Source organism: Osmerus mordax, chromosome 5 (assembly GCF_038355195.1).
Source record: "Osmerus mordax isolate fOsmMor3 chromosome 5, fOsmMor3.pri, whole genome shotgun sequence".
Taxonomy (NCBI): domain Eukaryota; kingdom Metazoa; phylum Chordata; class Actinopteri; order Osmeriformes; family Osmeridae; genus Osmerus; species Osmerus mordax.
In genome coordinates, this window is record NC_090054.1 from 12,027,439 (window position 1) to 12,053,028 (window position 25,590).

The following is a 25,590-nucleotide window of genomic DNA, read 5'->3' on the forward strand; positions in this document are numbered from 1 at the left end:
CATTGATTCAAGTCTGCTTACATGAGCAGGAGAGGCTGTTCTAACAGTAACAGCTGTAGCCGTGCCTTTGTAGTTTACAAGGTAGCTTGGTATGCTTGGATGATGTCACGAAAACATTCATAACAATGACACCGAGGATGACGGCAAGCTACAATCTTTTGTCCTGCAGCTAAGCTCCTATCACCTCTGTGGCTCGGGAAGGTTTGTACAGGTGCCCTATGCACCCCTACTACACACACGTGCAAACACACACCCCAATCTCTAATATCCGCCCCATAGTCCAAACTGACACTACAGAGGGCGAGGGGCACGTACTAACAGGTACCACATCACTCACTGGAGTCATAACACTGAATAAATGATACAACTGCTGTGTATGTGTGTGTAGGAGAATGTTGTACCTGCGGACTCCTTCAAGAGCAAAAAAATACCAGAAACCCCTTTCCTGTCTGCGTGTGATGTGTCTCAGTGAGGATTATTTAGGTGGGAGAGGTATACCGCAAATACCCTTCCTGCGACCCCCAGCTACACCCCCCCCCCCCCTCCCCCCACCAACACCACCACCACTGTCCCAGCAGGAGGTCTTCATTTCAACCTTGTTTTGAGAAGGGGGGTAGAGGTGTGTGTGTGTGTGTGGTAGCAGGAAGGATGAGGGTCACTGGTGACCTTGTGACAGGGCCTGAGACAGGAGCACCGTGTCACTGATACAAAGACTTGTGGTTTAGACACTCAAGCCTGTGGAGGCTTCAGCACCATCATCCAAATCCCCATCGAACACCACCTTTCTAACGCAAACGTATTCCTCGAATCAAAGTTACGTTTCGATGATCTGATTGTCACTACACGTCTCATTCCAGTGTCGCACAGTGGTCTCACAGAATCCCCCATCACTTCCCCATCATCATCATCATCCTACATCAAACCGAATGTCAAACACACAACCCAGACCACAGTTTCCGACAGTGTCCTATCGGATTCACACCAAGCCCACACAGCATGGCCGGCGACAAAACCTAGGCCTGGCCAGCCAATCAGCATGCCTGGTGCCTGGCCAGCCAATCAGCATGCCTGGTGCCCGTCCCTGGGTCCCTATAATTAATTCAACCCTGTAGGGCCCCAGGGGGCCACATCTCCTGCATGGTTGTGCAATATCTGCACGCTGCCTGGCCATTGCTCTTATCTCCCATTGGCATATTAGCTAATGGAGAGCCCCGTGTTGCATATGATCTAATATATGCCATTAATGGCCAACAGGGAGGGTCTGTCTCTCACACACACACACACAACAAAATGACATAGGAGAAATACACCTTCTCCCTGCTCAGACATGTCCAGTACCAGGTGTACAGTACAAGGGGATTGTATATAGTTCAATAACTTTGATATGCCAGATGCATGTGTGTGTATATTTTGATCTGTGTCCGTCAAACGGATCCTCATATTGTCACGGGTGGATTTGCAGGTCACCCGCGTTAATCCCCCGAACATGTCTGATCTCAGGTAGAGGGGTCAAATGGATGTAAACCCAAACATGGTTTCCACAGAGACGTGAGGTTATTGTGGGCTAATGTGGCTTGATCCCTTCAAAGCATCCTGGCAGATCCTCAGCCACTCAGAGCACGGTGGGAAACTCACCCTGTGTGTTCCTCTGTAGTCTCATCCAGGGGTTTAGGCACGGTGTGTATGCGTGTCAGTCTGAGTACGAGTGTGTACCTGAGTGTGTGTGTGCGTACCTGTGTGTGCGTTCAGCCTCAAGGCCAATGGATTAGACCTTAAAACAGCAGGTTGACGCTTGCTCCGAAGTCCATGAGCTGTGTTGCCCTGGCGAAGCCATTTCTATAGGTACGTGTAAGGGTATCATTGAATGCTAGGGGGGGAGGTCAAACTGTGTGGGGAATCAATGTATTCTCCAGTGACTCGACGTGATAATAAAAGTCAAACGTGTCACGGAAGCAACACTGGAGCTTTAGATACCCGACAGACTACAAACTGAATCCCCACCTGTTCTCACCTGCGTACCTCAGAACGCCGTGTCTCATCTGCACCACCTGAGGAATTCTGCTGAACAAGCATACGTTTAAAAACACCCAAGTCATGCCTCGAACGCAACTCGCGTTTTCAACAAAGGGACACGTGCATTGTCAAAGTAAATACTTTATTGTGGTGGGGCGGGGGTGGGGGTGGGGGGTGGGCGGTGTGTGTCATCTGCACGGCTGCGTCCCGTGTCTGAAGTCGAGGGCGTGCAGCGCGGTGGCCAGGGCCACGTACAGGTGGGAGGAGTTGAAGCGGAGGCAGTAGACCGGGCTGCTCACGGCCGAGGTCAGCTGAAACGACTGGAGGAGAAGGAGGAAGAAGAAGGCAGATTGTAGCATGTGGTATCTTATGACCTTCTTTGCACCCGTACACATTCACATGCAGGCAAGCACGGGAGGGGTTGTTCGGTTGCGTTTTGAAGGAAATGTTGCCCGATGTTGCCGAATTTTGACACACACCTGCAAGCAGCGGGTTTGGCGTTTGTCCCACAGTCGAACGACGCCATAGTAGGAGGAGCCACTGGCGATCATGTGATTCCCGTCAGTCTGGATGCAGTATAGGGCACTGTCATGAGGCTCCTCCCACTCCATGACACACTTCCTGTTGGGAGATTAAGAGATAGCACCACTTCAAGGGATACACATCATATTGGTTTCCCTCATCCCACATCCACAGCTGAAAAAACTACGTTTGAAGACACCCAACAGTCATCTGAAACCAATTGCTATCCATATCATATTTGGTGAGGGGGTAAAAGGTGACGGTGGTTGGGGGGTAGGAGGTGACGGTGGTGGGGGAGTAGGAGGTGACGGTGGTGGGGGGGTAGGAGGTGACGGTGGTGGGGGGATAGGAGGTGGCGGTGGTGGGGGGATAGGAGGTGGCGGTGGGTGTGACGGTGGTGGGGGGGTAGGAGGTGACGGTGGTGGGGGGGTAGGAGGTGACGGTGGTGGGGGGGTAGGAGTTGACGGTGGTGGGGGGTAGGAGGTGACGGTGGTTGGGGGGTAGGAGGTGACGGTGGTGGGGGGGTAGGAGGTGACGGTGGTGGGGGGGCAGGAGGTGACGGTGGTGAGGGGGGTAGGAGGTGGCGGTGGTGGGGGGTAGGAGGTGACGGTGGTGGGGGGGTAGGAGGTGACGGTGGTGGGGGGGCAGGAGGTGACGGAGGTAGGAAGTGATGTGGTGGGGGGTAGGAGGTGACGGTGGTGAGGGGGGTAGGAGGTGGCGGTGGTGGGGGGAATATTCTAGGGACTCTGCCAATAGAGATCGATTCTCCATTAGAGGCTTCATCAATAAGTGATGGAGCTGAAAGTAGGGGCAGACAGCAGGGCAGCAGAGATTGCTGGAGTCACACACACACACACACTCACACACAACATTTAAAATACAGTCTGTTATTATTGTTGTGTTCACCATCTCTCAGACATACGATTGGTCCAAAAAGGTGTCAGCTGGGAGAACAAAGTGTGAAGACACTGTGACAGATTGGGAACGAGTAAGAGAGAGAATGTGTATCCCACTGGCCACTAACACTCATGGCGTCTCACTCTCAATTGCTTTCTTTCTTGTATTTTGGTGGGCGGAAGCCCCACTTGCAGACAAGCGGTCCCACTTCCCTGTCCTGGGGGAGCCTCTTGGGGGCTCCAAATCTGTCAATTATTCATGTCTAAAGAGGGACCCTCACCCTTCATCCACCCAGCCCCCACCCTCTCATAACTCCCCAGGGCTATTTGCCAATCAGATCTGATTTGTGATACTTGAATGCCCCCCCAACCTCCCCAATATACCTAACCCACACAAAATACATGCCACCTCCCCCCCTTGCAGTCTCCTCTCACTGGACCATGTCTGGTTGTAGCAGATATGTGTTGGTCTGTGTCAATACGGGGCCACCGCCCAGTCCCACCAGCACTCTTCGGAAGAACGGGCAGTGTGTCTATGAATGTGTGTGTGAGAGAAAGTGTGTGTGTCTGTGAGACAGATATAAAGTGTGTACACATAGTGTGTATGTGTGGGCAGGGGGAGGTCTGCTTTTGAGCACATAGCTGCTATGAAGACAGCCAGACAAGGCCAACAGGCAGAAGGACCACCCAAAAGACAGCCAGCCAGCCAGTCAGCCAGCCAGCCCTATCTAAAGTCAGACAGACGGCCAGCGGCGTACCTGGGGCTGAGGCGGAGGTCCCAGGAGCGGATGTAGGTGTCATAGCCGCAGGTGAGCAGCTGGAAGGGGGACTCGTACACCATGTCCAGCACACCTGCGCCCCGCCGGAACTCTGAGCCCAAGCAACACACACACTCACACCTGGGAGAGGGAGAGAGAGGGGAGAGGTAGAACGAGGGAGGGAGAGAGAAGGAATGAGAGAGAGAGAGAGAGAGAGTGAAGAAGAGTCGAGGCAGGACGAGGCAGATAGAAAGAGGAGGGAAGAGAGAGAGATTGACAGTTAAGGCGAGGGGAAGCCCGTGGAGCAGGAACTACCCGTTCTCAGTTGTGTCACCTGCTTTTTAACTGTATACCCTTAGCTGACTACTAATCTGTCCAATACAGGAAGCCCTTGGTGCTGCCGAGCGAGGATGTGAAGGATATGCTTACACCCTTCAGCCACCTTGCATAACCAATGAGCCTCTTTACTCATTGATGTACGGTGTATCTTTCACATCTGAAACTTTCAAAGGTCTTTGTGTGAGTTGATCCCCTCTTTTCAGATCTAAAATGCATGAGCGGGACCGAGTCAGATGTTTGGATTCTGATAGTGTGTCTCCTTGTGTGGATCTGTGTATGTGTGTGTGTGCGCGTGCGCGCAAGCACATCTTCTTGTACATAAAGGGTCTCTATCAATCAGTTTGTTCCCATGTCGTATTGGTTCCACTAGACCACCCTGGGCAGATCCAAGTAAACAGCTCTGTATCTAAAGGAGTGGGCTTTGAGACAGATTACAGGGTTCCCCCGTGGTACAACACCATTAGGGATGTAAGTATGTGTGTGTGTGTGTGTGTGTGAGTTTGTCTCAGGAGAAAACGTGTGTGCTACTGAACGATGGCTTAGTTTGTGTGGAAAAGTGTGAATCTATTTAAGGGAAGGTGTGTGTGTGTGTGTGTGTTTATGTGCCATGCTCTTGTGATCACAGAGCCCTGTTCCCTGGGCTGATTATTGGAGAATAACTCTAACTCGGCAGGGCGGATTATTGCAGAATAACTGTCTCTTTGTTGCACTTTAATTCCCCCATGACCGTGACTGTGTGCAACTTGCAGACCTTTGATACCTGCCCCATAGCAACCATTTAAAGGAGGCCGCTGGCCTTAGCGACCAAACACCCCACCCCATCGACTCGTGCCCCCCCCGCACACACACACTCCCCCCCGATTCGAAAAACCCCAGGGCCGGGCTAGTAATCCCCCCAGCCTAACCCCAGGGGGCAATCTTATTGGACGAGGGCTTTCCCCACGGGGCGTCTTATTGGATGAGAGCTTTCTCAGCGCCGGGGTCTCATGACTAAGCCTTGGCCAATAGGGAGTCTGTGATGAGGCTCTCTGTCCAGGTCTGTGTGGGGCAGCAACCTCTCATTTTCTCCTCAGGGCTAAAACCAAAAGCTTAATGCATGCCACACAAAGCAAACCCCAGCCAGCACGAAAGGCCAGGGCCGTCTTATTGAGAACTCAATAGGGGTGTCTTGTTGAGATCCCTAGCTCCCCGGCTCCACCCTTAAAGGAGATAATCAATTCATAACTGGGCTCCAAAATCACTCCTCTGACAAACAGAGCGGTAAAAAAAAAAATACAACACACAAAAGAAAAAGCTCCACCGTCACCAGGGTTCTTTCACTGGCTCTCCAAACATCCAAAACAGACCAGAGCAAAACCACGAAGCAAGCGCCAGGTCCATAAAAACCCTCTTGACATCTGCCGGGGGATCTTAAAGCCAGTAATAGCACTGTAGCGATGGGATAGCGAGCTGCGAAAAACAGCAGGGATTCTCAAATTGTTAGGTCACCGCCTTTTATGAGGCCGCACAAGATTACAGGATGGGTGCATAGCCGTGTAATCTGTCAAAATGACTGTATCTGCGAGCGAGCGAGCTGCTGCGGTGTGTTCTGACCATCGCATGTCTGGGTCCATACCGTCGTCACATACCTGAGCCAGGCCCCCCCCGTGCCAGGCCCCCCCCGAGCCAGGCCCCCCGAGCCAGGCCCCCCGAGCCAAGCCCCCCGAGCCAGGCCCTCCGAGCCAGGCCCCCCGAGCCAGGCCCCCCGAACCAAGCCCCCCGAGCCAGGCCCCTCGAGCCAGGCCCTCCGAGCCAGGCCCCCCGAACCAAGCCCCCTGAGCCAGGCCCCCCCCGAGCCAGGCCCCCCCAAGCCCCCCGAGCCAGGCCCCCCCGAGCCAGGCCCCCCGAGCCAGGCCCCCCGAGCCAGGCCCCCCTGAGCCAGGCCCCCCGAGCCAAGCCTGTCTGAATGTAAACCGTCACGTGGTCCGCTCCGTAGACGGGCGTGCTCCATGAGTCAGCGCAATTATGTATCCCGGGCGTCTTCTCCTCGACAACGCCAGAATATGAACGCTCGTCAGCGTTCAAAGCTTCAAACCTCATGGACTTCTGTGACAACAAGGCGCTCGCCAAAGAATGTTTGGAAGCCAAATAAACAAGATAGGAATTCCCCTTTTTTTGACTGTCGTACATTGGGTGGAGACTTGGCAAATGTTTCAAAGATGAATTGAAATATGTTTCATGTAAGCGCTCTTTCTGTACCAGGGCTACCAACATTTTTAGGAATACAAGTGGTGGACAAGCAGGCTGAGGGGAGCTATTGATTGAATTCACTCCATAGAGTCTAAGAGCCATAAACAACAGGTACGGGCTATTACAAGTTAGCTAATGCATTTCTAAAGGCTGCTTTCTGTCACGGCATGCCTTAACGGGTGATGCCTCCAACGTTTGTCTAACAAACGCACACGCTGGAGTCGAAAGGTCGGCGAAAGACAAGAAAGGGACACTGGGTGCACGGTCAATCTGCAAAACGCATCTCACGGCCCGTATAGCCCAGAGGAGGAACAGAGAGGAGCCAGAGGGAGGTGGAGAGGGGGGGTCCCCCTTCAGAGAACACAAATGTTCCGTGACACCACCACGACCACAGAGCACCGCTGTGTCCGGCTGAGGAAAATATCAAGACTTTTATCGGTATCCGGCTAGGACAGAAGAATGGCCTGGCCAGTGACAGTCAAATGGAATGGAATATATTCGAAACCATTTTAAATGCTCTACACTTTTTCTATCGAGACCCTGTTCAGTGCTGAATTGGACCCCAACCCTGCTGTTTGGGAGGGAGGGTAGACAGTGTGCCCTAGGGGGGAGAGACTTACTGATTGTTATGAGAGGCTGCTGACTGTGTGACACAGAGGGTGTAAGTCCTGATTTAAGCCTGTCTGGTCTCACTGCAGGAGTCAGGTTGGCTTTAAGGCCACACACACACACACACACGCACACACAAACACACACAGAGAAAAGGACCATTAATGAATTGACGGACTCCCCCCCCCCCCCCCAAAAAAAAGAAGCTAAGGGGCATTCTCTTCGTTGTTATTGGGGGGGGGGGGGGGGGGGGGGGGCTATAGAAAAGCAGGGTGTTTTTTCTTTCCTTATGTAGCATGGGGGGGGGGGGGGTGCGTGGCTCTTGTAAGGTGAAGTCTGGAGTCTAACCCAGGGGCCCGGGGAGGCGCTGGGAAACAGGCCCTCCGGTGAAAGGCCGTCAGACAGGTAGAGAAAGAGCCCTGCTGGGGTTTTCATCCGCTAAAACAAACAGAAGGGAGCCACGCTGCAACCCCGCTGCACGTCCACCCAATTTACCCTCAAGACCCAGCCACAGGGGCACAAGACAGCGGGCAAGGAATGTGTGTGTGTGTGTTTGCGTGGTGTTTGGGAGATGAGGGGTCTGGGGGGGGGTTCCCCAACAATGCCCACCTTTAAATGTCACATGAGTTGTCGCGGAAAAACAAAACAAAACAACAATACGGCAGCAATTTGTATAACGCGACGACCTCCACGACGCAGACATTTAACCCCGTCCCTTTCAGCGGCGGAATGCCAGGAATCCGCCCGGCGATTGTGTTTAAAGAGGGGGGACTTCCTTTTGACGGGAATCTCGGGAGCGACGGCTTGGGATTTTCTTTGATGCTTTTTTTCTTCTTCTTCTTCTTCTTCTTCTTCTGTTTAGCCGTGAGCAAAGGCGGGCGTGAAAAAAGGTCGGGGTGCCACATGGAAAGGCGCCACTTGTGTGGGATCTCCCTCTGTATGGTTGATCATAGACTCTTTGTGTGCCACAGAGATGAAGAAAAAGAGACACAGAATTAATTGCGACGGAGGGGAGGATAGAAATGTGTTAAATTAAATTAAAATCGGAGTCACAATAGGTGAATGGGTTGAGAGTTCTATCGCGTCCCCCCCGCCCCCCCCCCCCCTGGGGTAAGTGGGGAGGTTTTTGACTTGCATGGCAACACTTAAAAGGGTCAACAAAGAGCAAGCGATTTGTAATGGGAAGGGGCTCGAATGGTGGCACATTTATTAGAACGTGCTCTTCTACGGCCTCTGTAGTCTCTCGGCCCTCTGACTGGTGAGGGACGAGCACTTGGCGGAAAATCAACGTCTTCGGACATTGTCCCGGGGAACCCCGCGTTCTTCATCCGTCTACTCCGAACGTTCAAGTTCCCCACCTTTCCCTCAACTTCTACACCTCCGTCCGTCTCCCGTCTCTCAATCCCTCCCCCTCTGCATTTCCCTTCTTGAATACAACACGTGTATTATTGTTTTTGTTGATTTTATGTAAAGCACTTTGAGCTGCAATTCTTGTATGAAAAGTGCTATATAAATAAAGTCTTACTTACTTACTTGAACCTTCTCCCTGTTCTAACACAAATCTTCAGCTCGACGCTCAATGCATTCCGGTGTGTGGCATGACCGGATGCCCTCTGCAATCTGCCACGGTTTTCCATTATGCGATGGAGGACGAATCGCAGATTCTCACTGGATATGATAAGTGTTGTTATGACACTTGTTCTCAGATCCGGACTGTGTGATGTAGCAGCTGTTTCGAGGGCGGTGATCTCTGGTGCAGGTGAAACGTCTTTATGATGTTTTGGCTCGGATGTGTGGGCCATCACTTTGGACTTGTGGTTGCCCTCATGCACAGGGTTGTGAGGGTTCATTCTGGTCGTCTGTGTGTGTGTGTGTGTGGATATTTGTCGGGCTATGGAGAAGTGCATATGTGACAGGGAAGACATGTACAGCCCCCTCTACTCCCCCAGACTGCCCTGTGTTGAGTCAGTGATTCAGTGAGTCAGCATGGGACAGACAAGGCAGGTCAACACAGATGTGAGCTAGTCCATAGTTCCATGACCAGCTGGTCTGACAATGTGCCATTCGACATGGACTGTACAGCAGCATGTTACCTGAGTCCGACCCAACGAGATTTCTAACTCTACACCTGAGCCTAGTCAACAGTCTTCTTGAGGAAACGGATACCATACAAAAAAGAATCTTGTAACCCTGTAAATTTGCCAAAGACCTCTCTCTCTCTCTCTCTCTGTCTCTCTGTCTCTCTGTCTCTCTCTCGCTCTCTCTCTCTGTCTCTCTCTCTGTCTCTCTCTCTCTCTCTCTCTCTCTGTCTCTCTCTCTCTGTCTCTCTCTCTGTCTCTCTGTCTCTCTCTCTCGCTCTCCTTCCACTCTTTCTCCTCAGCTCAAATTTCCATGTCATTTGGAGGCAGGAAGCCCCATTCTCTCTCTGGCCGTGACAAAGACGTGTCAGGGGTGTTTTAATTCAGGGCAGGTAAAGCTGGGAATTACTGCGGCTTGTCATGGATGTATCCGATTTAAGCCTCTGTCTTTCAGAGTAGGCCAGGAATTCACCCACCCAGGCCCCCTTTGAACTTCTTCACCACTCAGAAAGGGCGGCTTCTTCGGAGAAAGAGACAGATGATGAAACGACGACTATCATTATCGCTCGTTTCCACACTTTCGTTGCTCTGTGATTGGTTACACAGGTGTGTGTGTGTATGTGTGCGTGAGGGGGGGGGGGGGGGCATAAGAGTTGGAGCGTTAAGTTTCTGTCAGTTGGTAATAAGGGGCCAGGGAGCAAGTGTGTGTTAAGGGCCAAGAGTGAAACTTGATAGTCAGTGACAGGGTGTGTGTGGTGGGCTTAAATTCTTTGCCGTATAGTTTTTGCTTTTGTGTATTCATGTTTAATGTTTCTGTATAGAGTGCACAGTTGGCTTAGCTTGTTTAGAGCACAGTGAAGGGTGTCTGGGTAGTGTGTGTGCGTGTGCACGCGTCGAGTCTCACCTCTCCACATCCCAGATCCTCAGCGGCGCAAAGTTCTCACAGCAAGCCGTGCCCGTCACGAAGGAGCTGCGTTCAAAAGAAACAAAAACGAGACAAGGACATTCGAAATAAGAAGAGAGGAACGTTCAGCAAAGGCAGCCACAGGGCGACACGCTCAGCAACCCCTCAGCCCGACACACATTCATTGTTTTGCAGGCGACAGAAGAGGGGGGGGGGGGGGGGGGTGGTGGTGGTGCAGGGGAGAAACTAAAACACTTGTGATCTTTTGATTCGAGTGACAGGTCGGAATTAGAGGTCTAGGTATGCATGGCGATGTATGGGCCTGGGGAGGAGGAGGGGGGCGGGGGGGTGAAAGGAGAGGGGAGGAGCGGGCTAGGAGGGGGGTGAGGGGTGCAGCAGGGTCTGTGTAGAGGGTGTGGCGGCGGCCAGGGGTGCGTGCCGGCGGGGGGGCTTCGGCCGGGCCCTGCCCATATCTCAGAGCTTAGGGACTCCTGGAGGTTTGACTGACAGAGGGGAGGTCCGGCATTCACATCGAGACACATGCAGAAACACACACTCACACACACACACACACACACACACACACACACGGTAACAAACTCCAGTGCTAGGTGAGCCAACAGCACTGTCCGTTCTCACACAGGCAGAGCAGCAACAGACACTCCTTGGCCATCCTCTGGCGGACTCATCTAAACTGACAGGAGGGAAACAAACAATTAACCCCTGCTGGGGTTGAGAGCCCTCATAGGGTGGCCCAGGAGCGGCAGGATCCCCCAGGCACATCTTACCCTTTCTATTGTTCCTCTTTATCCTCCTCACTCATCTAACCCAAACTTTGGGTTTCGAATGCTCTGGGGAATCACAGCATCCCAGGAGCGGTGTTACCACAGGCGCGTCCGCTCGGAAGCTAGCAGAAAAAGGTTCCGAGGTGGGTGGAAGTGCTGTGCTTGGCTGGGGAGATGGCGATAGTCATAGTGGGGCTCGGAGGCACAGTGGAGAAGGCCCGGCGTGGAGGGAAAGCCAATGTTGCCCGAATGATCCCGAACGTGGGAAGAGATCTTGTGGAGAGGAGGAGGGGCGAAGAAAAAAAAAAAAAAAAAAGAAAAAAAAAGGAAAGGAAAGGAAAAAGAGGGAAAAAGCGTCTAGGGAACCAATCAACCCGCTTCTGGTGGTGGAAACCCTTTGTGGCCTGTTGGCGTTGGGACAGGGTGGGGGGGGGGGGTCGGTGAAGGTGCGGGCTAGTGTGTGTGTGTGTGAGCGAGGGTGTGTGTGTGTGTGTGTGTTGGAGGAGAGGGGGCTGGGACAGACACGTCAAACCGAGGCCCAGGGGGCAGCTGTCAGGGCTGGAGTGAAGTGCGGTGCCCGTTAGTGACGGCTCTGGCCCCCCTGTTAATTAGTGTTGGGTAAACTCATTTGGGCCCCGTCGGCCTGCTCAGGGGGAGGTGGGGCTGGGGGGGGACATGGGGTAGGGGAGCCCCCGGGCGAGTATGAGCGTCGGTCTCAACCTTCGACCCTCGCTGACACAGGATACAATAGGGTTAAGGTCACACACTCGCTCCCTGGCCCCTTATTACTCTCCATTACTCACATTACTCACCCCTCACTGGGCCCTGCCTTGGGGGGGGGGGGGGGGGCACATACAATGAATAAACAGCCTCTGCCCCCAATCCTTCGCTCCGACCTTCATTCAGCGCTAAGGCCTGATCTGGGGTCAGACTGGCGTACTGATATCATAGCCGCTAAGGTCAGAGCCCCCTCTCGCCTTATGTGGGACAGGTGCCCCCACCTTGCTCGTCCCCAATCACCTCTCTTGAGAATCCTGGTACCCCCTTCTCCACCGTGACCCCCCCCACGTACCCCCCCCCCCCCTCCCCGGCCCCTCTCCTCCCCCTCCCTCCACGGTCCGCTCCTCTCCTCTCATCATTAGTAGCATGCTGAGCCTGTGCTGCCGTTTGGGTAACCTCATCAGCTGGCTGCATTATCTAAGGGCCTGTGTGGCAGGGTCACACAAACTAACTCAGACCCCGCTGGGAAAGCGGCCAAACTGACACACACACACGTACGCACATGCACACACGCGCGCACACTCACACGCCTAGTAAAGAGTACACACAGATAAGCAGACACATCCACACACACACAAAAGCACAGGCAAGTGCACGCACAAATAAACACATTCTCGCACGTTCACACACACAGGCAGCGCAGACAAGTGCAAAACACGCGCGCACACACACAAACACACACACACACACAGTGAGTTCCTGCTGGGAGATGAGCCCAACAGTACCAACATTGTTAGCTTCCAATCAACAAGCTGACCGCACAGGGCGCACCACACTTTCCCAAGACCACCACAAACACTCCAGTCCCTGCTCCCAGTCTGAGAGCCAGACCTCCAAACAAGCATGTTCCACATTCACTCTGTAGAAACCCACATATTAGACACATTTAGATGACCATTTATAACCAGTAGTATTATTAGTATTTTATTGGCAGTTTCTTCTGTGGTCCCTGCAGTTATATCATCACACAATCTTTATATACCTAGTTTTGGAGATAGCGAGAAATAACTTGGGATTCGAAAAGGTATACTTTAACAAAGCATTGAGGATGGAGTCATACTTTTGAACAATTAGTTTGTTTCTTACCTTTCTCCTCATACATATATTTGAAGAAGTCATCTTGACATAAGAGAGCAAACAGCCTCTGTCCCTCCTGAGGGAGCTGCGTTTAAATGGTCTCTGCTTCCGCCAACTGTGTTCTAATGATATGTCCAGCCTACCACAACGGAGGTTCACTGGTATTCTTTGGTGTCAAACCTTGAGTTGGAACTGCACATTCTGAGTTTGTGTGTGTTTGTGGCTCCTGCAGTTGGCTTGCATTGTTAGTCCAAATTCCCTGTGTGTCTAACCAGAACACAGTGTCGACGACTGCTGTACTAAAGAAGGAGTTTGCTGGAATCTTTTAAAGGGTCAACATTAATTAACCCACGGCTAAAATACCTTATTCCATTACAGAATATAAATATGATTTTGTTTTTTTAATACTATTATATCTTCATACTTTTATGATTTAAACAACTATTTCACATTTATAAAGGCTAGCCGACTGGATAAAATAGGGGAAAACTGTGTAGGATAATTACTTTGACTCTTTTACTTTTTCTATGGCCGAGGACAGCAGTCTAAACTTGTGTGCAGCCGCGAGAATTCCAAGCAGCTCTTCCTGATGTTTCCCTCCATTGGGAAGAAAGCAAACAAAAAGTAAGTCACCAAGCATTTATCGAAACTCAGCCCCTAAAGGCAATTACAGAAGAATAGTCCAAACTGCAGAAGCAGGCGTATATGGGCTAGGGCCTAGCCGCTAGGCGATGGGAATGTGGAGACATGGCCCTGGACTCCAGGGGCGGCTCAGCACTGGCCCCCTGCCTCCCCCCTCTCCCTCCGTCCACCCCTCCTGTCCCCGCCCCCCTCCAGCCAGAAAGAGGTTGTTAATTTGTTGCGCTTGACCCTGGGCTTTGTGCACTGCGTGTATCTAGTTTGTAAAAAGTGCTTTTATCTGCTCTCTAAATATGTCTGAGCTCAAAGGGTTATGATGCTTTTATATCGTCCTGGAGGGGAACAATGGCAAAGGGGGCTTGTGCTGACCCCCGCTGACACACACACACACCCACCCCTGGCCTCCAAAGCCTGTCCCCCCCAAATTCGTGCCCCCCCCCCCACTCCCCTTTCCCAACCCCCTCCCGCCCCCCCCTCCCGCCCCCCTCCTGGCCCTTTTGGCTTCTGTTTGTGTCCCTCCTGTCTGAGGTCACAGGGACAGCACCGGGGACATTCCACACACACAGCCTCTCTGCTTAACCGGCTGGAACGAAGCAGGCCAGCGCTGAACGGGCCACCAACACGTAACACCAGAATTCCCTAACAGAGAAAATAATAACTGCCATTACTTACTGCTTAGACTGACTGGCGATTGGGAGAAAATGGCTTGCTATATATCCCAACAATGGAAGGCTGAGCTTGGTGGTTCAGAGTGGAGGGTTCAGAGTGATGCGCGACAGACGGGTTGTAAATTGGGATTTGCTGCTGGTGTGGGAGCGCTTCACTTGAGTGATAAGACACTCTGTTGTGTCCCTCACTCTGTACGTCTAGAGGGAGGGACGTTCGTTAGGATTATATGGCTGAGGAAATACCACTGGGAAGCAACGTGGAAGTACATTTGCACCAATGTGATGTTTTAGTGGCAATTCACGCGGATGTCGTGTTGGTTGCGATCCAAATCGACTCAACATAAAATGTGAAATGAGTCCAATCAATCAGAGTGGTCATTCCAAACAATATTAATAATAATATATAACTATATGTGATGAAACAACGTCTCAATAAACTTGACATCATATTGAGACATTATAGAGAACCTTTTTCATTATTAATCCAAAATTCTAATTGAAGGCACCCACAGCAGTGTTTGAAGGCACCCTAAATTGACATCAAAAATATGCCACAAAAAATTGTCGTATTTAATATGGGTAATAAGTTATTCAAGTTTTTTTTATTCCAGCCCTGTCACCCAAATACAGAAGTAATATACTGCATACAAAAGTCTAAGACCTGAGACTTTTCAACACCTGTATGAGGCCAGTTTGTAATGAGAGGCTTTGAAAGCTGTGTGTGTGTGTGTATCTCTGTGTATATGTGGGTCATCTGAATTCCCAAGCTCGCCTCTGTGTATACAAGATGAGTCCGCAGTATAAGTAGGTTTGGGTGTGCGAGAGTTTGAGGTACTGTATATCTGAATGTGCGTGTGCATGCACCGGGGATGCATGTCTGTAAGGTGGGTGTGCGAGGAATGTCTCGTAAGGTGTGTGTGTGTGAGTGTGTGTGTGTGTGTATGAGTGTGTGAGTGTGTGTGTGTGAGTGTGTGTAATGAGTGGCTTCAGAGGAGCTGTGATTATTCTCTCCTCCTGTGGTGTGGGTCCTCCGGCTCTGTGGGCCCCAGAGAAAGCGCCCTGTATTTAACGTGTGGGAACGCACATTCAGACCCTTATCGCTGCATTGTTGCAGCCTCTCTCTTTTCTTCCTTTTTTTTTAACTAATTGAATTCTTGACTCCTGAGCCACAGGGCCGGCCTCAGAGAGACGAAAGAGAAAGACATGAATTTCAGGCTTTTTCTTGCGGTTGAGTGGGGCAGAGCAGTGGGGGTGAAATTGGAGTGTGGGGGTGGTGGTGTTGAGCAGGGGGGAGGAGAGGGGGGGGGGGGGGGAGGGTGTCAGTCTGTACTTTGATACCAGGGGTCATAGGTCACCCCCTCCCCTCCGCAGTGAGAAAGTGGTGAATCGGGCTGGTTTATCCAACAATCATTTTCCTTTGGAAACTTTCAAAGGCAACTCGGGCCCTGCTACATCTTTGTAGTTGTGCTTGAAGAATTCTACACAAAACAAGCCTAACCCAAAAAGGTTCCCCCCTTTCTCACCTCTCCTCAGGGTAGCTTCTCCCTCCACTGGCTTCAACCAGCCCCCCACCCCCCCTCCACAACAACACCCCCACCTTACTTCAGTCAGTCAGTGTAGCCCCCCCCACTAAAAAAGCTCTTTGTGCTCCTGGGATTTTTTTGTGTGCAGGGTAATGGATCAATCTGATTGGCTCTTTGGAGCAGAGTACAATTGGACTTCACGGACAAGGCCTTGACTCGTTATGCTCCTATTGGCTAGCCCCACAAGTTAGTACTTCCCTCAAGACCTCAGGCACCCAGGTAGTTCTCTCGTGACTCTCCCAAGAAATACAACCCAGACCTACAAACACATAACCCGTCAACGCAACGGTAGCAACGAGCAGTTTCAAAACAGCTGTGTGGAAAAACTAGAACGTGACATCCGACTATACCAATCCCCTGGTCTGAAACCCTCTCTTCAGCTCCCCAACCTATGACCGGCGAGCTCTGCAGCACGAGGAGCAAACGGAAGAGAAAGTCGCTGCCGTGACTTATGCCAGGCAACCATATCAGCTGTGACTCGGCGCTCCCTCTCCCTGAGTGGTGACCTGCCACTGCAGCTCCAGCGGCCCAGACGCGACCTGTTCAGTCTTGTTGCCTCTCGGCCCCACAGGAAACGCCTCAGTCACCCATTAACCACCTGCCTGCTTCCTTCTAATTCTGCTCTGCCCCCAAACACACCGTGCCGACGATGAAGGGCGAGTGACAGCAGTGGAGGTGGGAGGAGGGGAGGGGGGGGGGGGGGGAGAGAGAGGGAAGGAGAGACAAAGATACAGAGAAAGTGATACAGAGAGGAATACAGAGATAGATACACAGACAGATGGGGCTGTATTCGGCCATGTCAACACACCCCCACTCAAGCTAAGCCTTTGAATCCAAGTTGTTCATCATAGGTCCGTAATATTATGAAAATTCCACCATCTATCTATAGTTATTATGACAATCACAATGCTACAGTACTTACAGAAGTCCGAACCTACACGCAAAGCTGTAATTGAATGTTGATCAAGTCAACACCATGATAAAAGTAACCGTCCTCGCTATCGTGTCAACTATGACCTTTTGAGCAATTTGTCACTCGTATTGTTAAAAGGATTGTATAACTACTTGCTCTGAGCGTCAATGCTGTAAAAACAAACGCAGATCTTTCAGAGCCACCCACCTCGTTCAAAACTATATCTGTCCGACCGAAACCTTCTCTGGAGCGGTCACGGTCACATTTCAATAAAACACCTCAATGCCATGCTTGGGTCAGGATTCAGTATCACACAGTATGGCGTGGTGGAAAAGTCTATCTGAGGGAGAAAAGCAATCTGGAGGAGAAGGCCATGGCCAGAAGCTACTGCTGGGATCAATCTACCTCCACGCAGGCATGGGCCAGCACGGACCAGTGCCTCGGCCTTGGCATTTCACATGAGCCACAGTATGCCACGCTAACAGGCCTTGAGATGACACTCGCTGGAAACCAGACAGAGGGAAATGGAAAGAAAGAGGGAGATAAATCAGGTAGTGAGATAACATGAGGGAGGGCATGGACGAGAAGGAGAAAGAGGAGGAAAATGGAAAGAAGGGGGCAGCAGCTCTGTTTGGTGCCCACAGCTTGAGTGCTATAGGGTCGAACAAGGGGGTGGGTGCGTGGCATGGCAAGGTTGAAAAGTATTTTGGACGTATTCGAAAAACGACTGAAACAAATAAACTTCAAACATGTGCTGCCTATCCTCTCTTGCCATCTGAATTTGCGACAGGTATCAATGTTGCTTTTACATCGTTATATTTACGTGCTTGGTCAAAACTGGGAATCTGCGGTTTGTAGGGTAATGATGAGTTGGTGGTGATTAGCTAAAATTCTGCAATTACAGATTTTACTAAATGCTAAAAAGGTCTACTGGCCAGTGGTAGAGCAACTACACAGTATGGCAGCAGTATAGCCACATTAGCATCAAAGTATTATGGGCAATAGGTCAGCTCTGTAGTGTTTAGCCCTGCTAGCAAGGGGGGGGGGGGTTCTTTCACCCATCTACCTACCAGCCCCCTGCTGTCCTCTTCTTTCATCTCTGTATTCCTAGAGCGTGACGCGGGGACAATTGCATTTATAACAGATGGAGCTCCTCTCTCTCCCTTCCCCAGTCACGAGGAAAAAGTCATAGTAGATAAACAATGACAACTTCACTGTGTCATTCTCAGCTACCGTTAAAATAACATTCAACAAACTTTTCCAGAGTGGTTCAGCGAGTCACCAAATGTCCCAAACTGACCCTTTAAGGGCTTGGGGACATGCCCAACATCATACAGCTGTGAAGATGATTTAGCTATGAGGTATTTACCACTGACAAACCATTTGATGCAACTTTGACCAACAAATGTACATCGACTTCAACAACCTGCACTAAACAACAAGCATCCTCACCATGAAAGGCCGCAGGTTTTGAAGACTCCTCTCTATGCCTTCAGTATTGAAAAGGTAAAGAATAATACCGCCCAAAAGTTCAAAACTGTTTTGAAATGTATTCTTGTCAAGCATTTTCTTTCAGTGCCAATTCACCATTTTTTTTTCTTATAGATAAAAATGAAAAAGCAATACTCAAGGCCAATGACTTCCATAATCACTGTGGCTGCGTAACATCTCTCTCTGTGTTGGCTGCCGTCACCTCACGAGGTTGAAGAGACGATTTGTTTTTAAGGGGGCTAGGTGGGTTTACAGGTTTATCAGTTAGTTGACACCTCCGTTCCAGAGGAGTTTTAATTAACCAGCCCGTTGGTCAGTGTGTGGAAGGAGCAGCCTCCATTATGAGGGTGCAGCAGACTGAGGCGCGGCTGCTATTTCAGCCAGCAAATTGGATAGAATTAATGATGTGGATAATCGGCCCGTACTCTCAGATCTGGGCACACAGGCTGGGCCACCGGGGATAGGAGTGTTGGTGTGTGTGTGTGTGTACACTGAGGAGAGTGTCAGATGTGTTAGGAAAGTGTATACCATGTAGAACAGGTGTGTGTGTGTGTGAGGGACTATCTGTGTGTGACAGGAAAATGGAGGGGTTTATGGTGTGGACCTTTTGAGGTGGTGTGAGATTATGCCTTAGTTTGCCCCAATGTGTACAGTTCAGTCAATTTACTTGGACTCCAGTTATGAATATGAGCAATCCATGTCTTGAATTGAAAAATAGCTATTGTTATACCTGTAGTTCTTTATCATTCACTAAGACAGATGACAGATGGCCCAATACCACGGCCTAGACTTCATTATGAGATCAGTTAGAGGACATTGAAACAAATAGATTGATGCACAAAACCCTAACAACTGCTTAATTTATAGTAAGTTGACAGTTAGATTAGCATATAGGGTGATCATCCCCCCAAAAGTGGTACTGTACCAAAACATGTATGAAGCCGACCCTCTCAGAGGTCGTGAACGAGCTTCTCTCCCTACAGCACCTGTAACTCTGGGTTTCCACTCACTGGCTCTGAGGTCAGTCTGACGGATCAGCTGCCTCTCAGTCTGGCCTGGGGCAGGTGGCGAAGCAGGGATATGGTTACAGCCTTGTGTGCCTGTCTATGTGTCATTATGTGTGTGTGTGTGTGTGTCTCTCTCTCTCTCTCACTTAGTGTGTGGGTGTGATCATGGCTGAGAAATCAAAAGAGCTCCAATGGCCACCCTGCTTGGCTGTGATATCCTGTGTTCCCCCCCTTTTAAGCCTTCATCCATTCTTTATCTTTCACATCTACAGGTTATTCTTCAGTTGGATGGTAGGAAAGGTCATTCATCTACAGTATGTTTGGAGAATGGGGGTGGATATCTTATTATTATAGCAGTGACTGGGTTCTAGGATCTGCTTACCTCAGTGTGGGACTAATAGCCACGGACCACACCCTGTCGTACAAGGGGATTGTATACTTGGGGCAGTTGGAAGACAGGCTCCATAACTAGAGGAAAAATATAAAAAGCCAATATGAATACTGTTACATATTACAACATGTTATACTAGTAAGGACAATGCATGGAGACTGTTTGCATCACATTTTTGTTTTTCAGTTTAGACATTTAGAATATGTTAATGTAGGATCATCTAATTATAAAAGCAGGAATTCTGTCTGTGTGTCTGTGGCACAATTATTTCAAGAATCAGGTATTGTATGGAATTGAAATTTACATTTACATTTAGTCATTTAGCAGACGCTCTTATCCAGAGCGACTTACAGTAAGTACAGGGACATTCCCCCGAGGCAAGTAGGGTGAAGTGCCTTGCCCAAGGACACAACGTCATTTTGGTTGGCATAGCCGGGAATCGAACTAGCAACCTTCAGATTACTAGCCCGATTCCCTCACCGCTCAGCCACCTGACTCCCTGAAATTTACTAGGTGTATTTCTCAGGACCAAAGGATGTGCAGTGTGAAGCTATTTGGTTGAGCAGTTCACAATAAATAAATAGAAATACATAAGCACATTCGCTGCCATGTTAAGCTGCACTAAACAATGGCCACTGGGCTAGTGGTAATAATAATAAGAAATATCAGAATTACGCTAACCATTATCTTTTTAGGGAGGTGTTAGAACTAAATTTGTCTGTTGTCTCACCCTGGCTGTCCTGTCTCTGGAACCACTAATGATCATCCCTCCTCTGCAGTCCAGGCAGTTCACCTCCTGGTTGTGACCAGAATACTCCACAGAGAAGCCACTTCTCCTGTGATGGACCAGGATCTTCCCATCACTGAGACATAAAAGCCCATTGTGAAATACAATTTGGTCAAATATACAGTTAATCTGAAGCTGAAAGTGTTTTTTTATATATATATTTGACATATTCATCCATTCAGTTAGGTGACATTTTTAAGTTTACCTTCCCCCACTCACGAGGTGTGTGTCCGTCACAGCGAAGCGGCACACATCATCCTGGTGCCCAGAGAACACAGCCATTGGTTTGCGCAGGAGCTTCCCTCTGTCTTGTCGTAGAGGATACGCTGCGATGTCCGCAGCCTGAGACAGATACAGCACGTCATCGCTCAGCTGGATCCATGGCAACAAGCTGTAGGGATAACTACGTACTCACTAAATGTTTCCCACAAAAGGGTTTTGATACAATGCCGATTTGAGAAACAATGATTCTGAGTTGCAATGACACACCTTGGTTTGTCATTTTAAAGGCAAGGTTTTCGGTCTGAATGTTGTCCAATCATTGCGTTCGGCCCAAACGCAATGATTGGTCGTGTTTTTCTATGGTCATGCGACATCACGGATAACTGATTTATTTTATTGTCAGAGCGTTCGATTTATCGATTGCTATCAGGATGTGAAGTTTATTTTACATTTTATGAAAAGTGTGTAATGAAAAAACATTACCTACCCTGCCTTTAAGTATGGAGTCAGGTGGCTGAGCGGTTACAGAATCGGGCTAGTAATCAGAAGGTCGCTGGTTCGATTCCCGGCCAGTCAAATGCCGTTGTGTCCTTAGGCAAGGCACTTCACCCTACTTGCCTCGGGGGAATGTCCCTGTACTTACTGTAAGTCGCTCTGGATAAGAGCGTCTGCTAAATGTAAATGTCAAAATATCAAATGTCAAGTAATCTACCGAAGAAACTATAATCCAAAATGTCTGATTAGGTTAGTGTACTAACTAATGTGCTTATTGTACATTCTTTGTGTCAATACCAAAGCCTGAATTGGCTGGACTGACTTGTGTTTTATTTATTTTTATTAAAAAAAAAAAGAAGAAATTAGTCATTTAGCAGACGCTCTGTCCAGAGCAACTTACAATAAGTACAGGGACATTCTCCCCGAGGCAAGTAGGGTGAAGTGCCTTGCCCAAGGACACAATGTCATTTGGAACTGCCCGGGAATCTAACCAACAACCTTCTGATTAATAGCCCGATTCCCTAACCGCTCAGCCATCTGACCCCACATTATTTAATCCAAAAGTGAGGACATAGCCAAATCTAATTATATGAATCAAATCACTGGTATGTCATCAGTCAATCCTTGTAAAATGCAGTGGATCTAACCTTCAGATCAACATGTCAACATAAACATGCTTTGAAAGGAGTCTAAGCTCACTCACTTGATCTTCCATTTGAGGGGGACATGTTTTCTACATATCCCGTGGCACCAGTTCTGAGACACCTTCACTCTTTCTTTCAGGGGGATATGAGGGTAACTGTAAAACAAAACATAATTTGAATGATCTGAGTGATTACGTACAACTTAAAGTGCTAAACTGTCAGTCATAGCCTTCCTTGATATCGTACAGATGCTCAAATAGTGTGAGGTTTCAAGTTTGAAGAAAAACGTTATTTGTAAGCATCAGAGAATAACAAGCTAAAAGGAAACGGGCGAGTGATTCCGTAAACCAGACTTGTTTGATATGACAGGGTCTCATCTCAGTGGGCGACACAGTCATCCAGAACAGTAGCATATGCATTCACATGTGTTGGGGAGCACAGTGCCATAGGGGGTGGCCACAGCCTGCAGGAAACAGCCTGCTCCTCTCACAGAGCTGAGCGATGTGGAGCCCCATAGCACTCAGTAGGAAGGCCAAGTTCAATTACACCAGCTTCAGCCTGCATCTCAGATGAGACAGCCCACAGTTTGTATAGAATGGGTCTGTGGTGAGTGAGGAGGCTGAGAGGGAGGAAACTGTTCTGCCAGGCTGGCTCCCATCCCAACTGCCATGTTGGGACCACTGGACCAAGTCAGTCATGGCTAACAATCTTGGGATATTGTTAACACGCTTGATACGTAGGCATAGATTTCCTTCATAACTAATGTTGTGTGTGTAGAAAAGGATTGGCATTGACTGTTTACTGATTTTAAAGCATTACACTCATGCAAGTTTCAAGCAGACATTAAAAGGATAATACTGAACAATTGAATAAAAACTGATGATCATCCATTCATGATACAAAATACACTTTACTTAATGTTAATGACGACCTAGCAGGTAACTACCACGTACTACCATCAATGTGTACTTTACAATTATAGGTCTACTTGGTATAGTACGTAAAATAGTCTCGCAAGCATTATATACAACCTCACATGTAAACACTAAAACGGAAGCAGTAAGATCACCAGTCTTACAAGTCTCTTCCTTGTCGTGTTATTCCAGTGTTTATGCTCTCTTTCGCTATCTCCCTCCATACTGCGTCACGGTTGATGAAATTACTAATTGTTTTGCAAACTTGAGAAAGACGAGTCAAAGACTTGCAGTCCAAATACGACAAAATGTGGTAAAGGACATCCTCTGGTAACTGAAATAACAACATTTTGAGTTATTTGAGAAGTTTGCTCTTTTCCCGTTACGTATTGTCTTGTGTTTTTCTCTAGGAGGTGTACTGCCTCGTCTCTGGTAATTTCCTAAAACAGGTTTTGATAACGATAAACAATATTCCATGTTTTCAGAACGCGTGTTTACAAGCGATACAGGAAGCCATCCCCAAGCTGTCTACTCACCACGTGGTAACGTTGATGACGTAATGACGCAAGAACATAACCATTGCCAAGTAGCTCTAACTACATTATGCAGGTTAATAATAATTGTACCGTAAGTACTAAATTGAGATCAAAGAGATGTTTCATACTAGAATGTATCTTTATTTATTACTTAAGGGGTCGTTTCTACCTTCAGTGGATTAAATTGAATAGAACAAAATAGAAATGCCAAATTGTGCAGTCTCTAACCACAAAACAGAGACATACGGATTGTGATCATGTGATAAATGACTTAAATAAGAAATGATTGTACAAAAATACAAATGAATATGTTTATATAAAGCAGCGTGGTACCTTAGGCTTGTAGACATTGGGCTGTATTCCAAAAATGTGATCATAAAGTTTGCTAAATGCATATGGTTGTTTTCACTTTTCAAATGACATGGGTGCCTGAGATCCTGAACTATAATAACTGCTTTCTGTGAAGCACATTTGTAATGTTTACATATTGAGAAAAATATTGCATGACTTAGCGTCCATAATTGTATTGTTCTAATCTATTTTCCATCCTTAGTGTGGTTCCTAGCAGCCACATAGGGTGAGCAGTGCACAGGCCTGTGGCATATGGCTTACCCTGTCATTCTGATGTTTGGTCGTTCTTTTTAGATGTTGAGTTTTTTTGTTATTACTGGTTGACCCCCATTTCATGTTGACATTCAAAACCATCATTGTCTGACATGTTTTTCTATTACAGCCACAATAGGGTTTGCTTGATTAGGGGTTATGGCATGTGATAGGTTGTTTGATCAGGGGTCACGGTGTGTGATTGGCAGATATGCAGCTCCCAGGTGGCGGTTTTTGTTAAAACCAAAGTGGCAGCATGACCTCAGCTCATTCAGCACAGTGACCGTGTTGCTCACAGAGAAGTGACCGAAGGGCGACCACATCCTAAAGAGGGACTTAGGGACCAAGAGTTCCTTACACCGACTCAACTGTGACCACGGCTGACAAAGCTAATACATTCTTAACAACAACTGTAGGACCATAGAACTGTAGAGAAGGATACCTGTTTACTTTTGCTTTACCAATGGGTCTTTGAAGGATGCAGGGATGTTGGAATAGTGCCTTTTCTTCTATACTTTGTTTCATCCCACCCCGTGTAGCTCGTGTGCAGATATTTTTGTTATGTTTTAAAGAAAATGTATCTACAAATTGGGCATTGTCTATTTACCAGAAGCTATTTGAGTGAGTTGGTTTTTCATGGGTGAAACAATGACTAAAAAGCACATGAAAACACATACAATGCTTGACGTTTAGCATCAGTAGCACACTTTGGTGCACATTCACATCACGACAGTCCCATTCAGTTGCAACTGGCAGCCCCCAAAAGTCTTTGATCAGCTGTGCACGACGGCACATAATTGAAATATGCAGATCGTTTTTTAGAGACCTGTCCCCTTGTTGAACGCTGCACACACTGAAAGGACACGTCCTAAACACTGGGACGTCTAAAAAAATCATTTATGGTCGGCTTTCCAGCTGAACTGTCATGGCTTAAAGGAAATGAAGAGGTTGGGAGGAGGGAGCTGGGGGAGAGGAGGGGTGCATTGGGGGTTTGAGGGGGTCTTCCCTTTTGATCTTTTTAGGGCAGAGCAGAAAGGAGGGGGGGTGGTCTCCCTGAGCTGGCAAACACATTTAGCTGGTAATTGTTCAGATCATTCTGACAATCAGTCTTGGAAATGCATGGACAAACAAAAGTTTACAGCTCCAATTGGATAAGTCAACAGGTCTCCTGTAAGGCTGGTATATATAAACAATGGGGCTGCCGACTTGGAACTCTACTTTGATCCGTTGTTTGTCATTCAATTATCTGGCCCCATTTGACAGATTTTATAAAGAATTTTAGAATATGGCGTTAACGTTCGAGGAATACCTAAACCCAGTGTCTTGCACTGTATCGGAATAAGGACCACCGAGACATCAGTGGTAATCTACCTCTGAAGTTTCTGCAAACTGGACCCAAAAGGTACTGCAGGGTTTGTTGCACTGTTACTATTTAGTAGATTACCATGTAGTAGTACCACATAGTAGACAATTATATAATTACAGTTTTCAAGACATTTTGTAATTCAAAACCAAATGTTGATAGCAATAGCCCTAGGAAAGTGAGTACATGTATATGTATGGACACAGGCAAGAGGTCCTAAAGGACATTTAACCCCTTGGAAACCTCTCATGGAAGGACAGCTTCCATGTCTGGGCCTGATAATGAGGTCAGCCTGGGCTGATTGTGGCTAATGTGAATGTTTGCCAATACCCATTAAGTATTGA

General features: G+C 48.6%; 1 protein-coding gene across 3 annotated transcripts; it reads right to left on the reverse strand.

The window, feature by feature from the left end:
- Nucleotides 1-2,179: 2,179 nt before the first annotated feature.
- Nucleotides 2,180-23,243, reverse strand: fbxw4 (F-box and WD repeat domain containing 4). Of its 3 annotated transcripts, none has more exons than XM_067236504.1 (9): nt 22,909-23,243; nt 21,890-21,985; nt 20,675-20,860; nt 20,413-20,545; nt 19,674-19,759; nt 10,349-10,414; nt 4,190-4,330; nt 2,493-2,634; nt 2,180-2,333 (listed from the first exon to the last, which is right to left on the reverse strand). In XM_067236504.1, exons 1-9 carry the CDS (start codon nt 23,091-23,093, stop codon nt 2,202-2,204), a joined length of 1,167 nt encoding a protein of 388 aa, XP_067092605.1. In that variant the 5' UTR covers nt 23,094-23,243; the 3' UTR covers nt 2,180-2,201. The 3 variants fall into 3 exon arrangements, with proteins under 3 accessions (XP_067092605.1, XP_067092607.1, XP_067092606.1); XM_067236506.1 differs by having other exon boundaries at nt 20,675-20,811; nt 22,909-23,045; XM_067236505.1 differs by lacking the exon at nt 10,349-10,414.
- Nucleotides 23,244-25,590: the final 2,347 nt, after the last annotated feature.